We start from the raw sequence: 2,484 nt of genomic DNA, 5'->3' as shown, positions 1-2,484 counted from the left end.
CATTTCTTTAAGATATTAAAATATAAAAGGAGTACTTTAAATAAAAAATAAGAAAGGTAGTAAATAAGTGATAGAACTTAAAGATTATAGAATAACTCTAAATAATTATAGATGAGTTTTCTTTTCTAGCTCTTTGTTTTCCCAGAAAGTGGCGGGCTCTTGGGAATAGAAACGTGTAACATGCAAAGCGTAAAAAAAAACGAAAGTTTAACCGTCTCTAGAGTCACCGAAAGACTCCATATTTGGATTTTGCTCAATATTGTTCTGAACAGGATCTTTTTTCTTAGATACAGAGCTAAGAACATCGTCTATTCTGAGGAGCATAAGAGTGGCTTCTACAGCAGTCTTATAGACTTGTTGCTTGACAGCAAGTGTATCCCAGATGCCGAGTTCCGTAACATTTGTAATAGCACCAGTGCATCCATTAATTCCATGAACAGGTTTCTGTCCCCTGGTTGCAGATGAAGGTAGATAATGAGATTTCAATAAAGTCAAAGTCTTCATTACATTAGCTCCACAATTTTGAGCTAGAGTCTTTGGTATAATTTCCAGAGCTTGGGCGAAAGCTTTGTAGGCCCATACTTGGGTATCATCAATGGAAAATGACTTTTCATTCAAGTAACAAGAAATGGCCATTTCTGTACCACCTCCGCCAGGAAGTAGAGCTGGATCAAGAAGGATATTTCTTGCAACAGCAAGAGCGTCATGGAGATTTCTCTCGAGCTCATTTAAGACGTCCTTGGATCCTCCCCGTAAAAGAATGGAGCATGCCTTTGGAGTTTTTGATTCGGTCAGGAAGCAAAAGTATTCATCTCCAATCTTCTTGACCTCGAATCTTCCGCAGCAAGTACCTAAATCATTTGGTGTAAGCTCTTCTGTTCTGCTAGCAATAGTAGCTCCAGTGACTCTAGCAATTCTATTATTATCGCTCTTCCTGACCCTTCTAATTACAGAAATTCCTGCCTTAACAAGGAAGTGTTGAGCAAGATCAGAAACACCTTTTTCTGTGAATACAACATTGCAACCAGTTGCAATAATATCCTTACACATAGCTTCAACTTCTTCCTCCTCCTGTCTTAATAGAGCCTCCCAGTCTGCCTCCTTAGTAATTTCTACATTTGTCTGACTTTCGCCTTTCTTGTATTCAAGAGTACAGTCCAATAACAAAACCTTAGGATTAATGATCAATCTCTTCATTCGTGGGTGGACTACATCCTTGTTAACAACTACACCATCCAAAACATAGCTATCCTCAATCTCACCTCCTGGAATCTTTTCAATTCTTACATATCTCTTAATATCAATTTCTTTTGGTGAACCTGAATTAGCAATTGAGACAGTCTCAGCTGCTTTCAATGCCATAGAACTAATTAAACTACCCCATCTTCCAGAAAATTTAGTTTTTAAACAGGAATCAACTACACTAACCAAAGATTCTTTGTTATTTACATCCAATTTGACGCTCATTTCCTCCATGAACTTTATAGAGTCATCTAGTGCTCTTAAATAACCCTTTGCTATAATTGTTGGATGTATGTTTTTCTGTAAGAGTGGCTCTGCACAAGCCAAGAACTCTCCTGCTAGAACTACAACACTTGTTGTTCCATCTCCTACCTCTTCATCTATAGTTCTTGAGAGTTCAATTATAGACTTTGCTCCTGGATGAGCAACATCAACCTCTCTCAAAATACTGTTTCCATCATTTGTAAGAACTATTCCACCCAAAGGATCTAAAAGCATTTTTAACATTGCTTTTGGACCCAAAGTTGTTCTAACAACATCTGCAACAGTTTTTCCAGCTTGGATATTTCTTAACTGGGCTTTTCTTCCTTGATCTCTTTGAGAAGGTTGTTGTACAACCAAAACTTGATTTGGCATCATCTTTAATTAATTCAAGTTAATATCCTTCTCTTAATAAGATTTCTTCCCCACTTAGCGATATTAAGGACTAGCTGATCGACTTTCCTTCAAATTGAGAATTAAATGATGACTATTAATTAATTTTTTTTGATAAAAGAGTTTTAATTAATATTTCACCATATAAAACCTTATTTTGGTGCTTAAACTTATTAGCTTCTTTTCCCCACCTTTTTCCCTCTATTATTTTATTTATTTCCTACTTACTCAAACTGTCTATTTAGACTTTTTAATCCTATTAAATAGACGAATTGCTTTATTATTCTTTAAAATTAGACTATATATGTAATTTACTAGCTATGCTAATTTTATTATTTATTTGATAGACAATCTATTCTAGTTATATTATTCATTTTAATTTATTAATTTATTCACATAAATAGTATATATAATAAATAAATATAATATATATGATATATATAAATTTAGCGCCAAGTGTGCTTTATTCATGATCACTAAATAATCAAAAATAATTGATTTAATTTAAAAATAAATATCAAAAAGTTTATCCTAGTAAATTAGATATTGGAATCAATAATTGGATTCCATATTGTTTATTGTTTTATT

General features: G+C 33.6%; 1 protein-coding gene across 1 annotated transcript; it reads right to left on the bottom strand.

Annotated features, from left to right (window-relative positions):
• Positions 1-207: 207 nt before the first annotated feature.
• On the bottom strand, positions 208-1,881 carry Chro.40439 (CCT chaperonin gamma subunit). Its single annotated transcript, XM_660212.1, has 1 exon — positions 208-1,881. One exon carries the CDS (start codon positions 1,879-1,881, stop codon positions 208-210), a length of 1,674 nt encoding a protein of 557 aa, XP_665304.1.
• Between the last annotated feature and the right edge of the window lie 603 nt (positions 1,882-2,484).

Source organism: Cryptosporidium hominis (assembly GCF_000006425.1).
Source record: "Cryptosporidium hominis TU502 chromosome 4 CHRO014159, whole genome shotgun sequence".
Lineage (NCBI taxonomy): Eukaryota > Apicomplexa > Conoidasida > Eucoccidiorida > Cryptosporidiidae > Cryptosporidium > Cryptosporidium hominis.
This window is presented reverse-complemented; position numbering and strand designations above follow the sequence as displayed.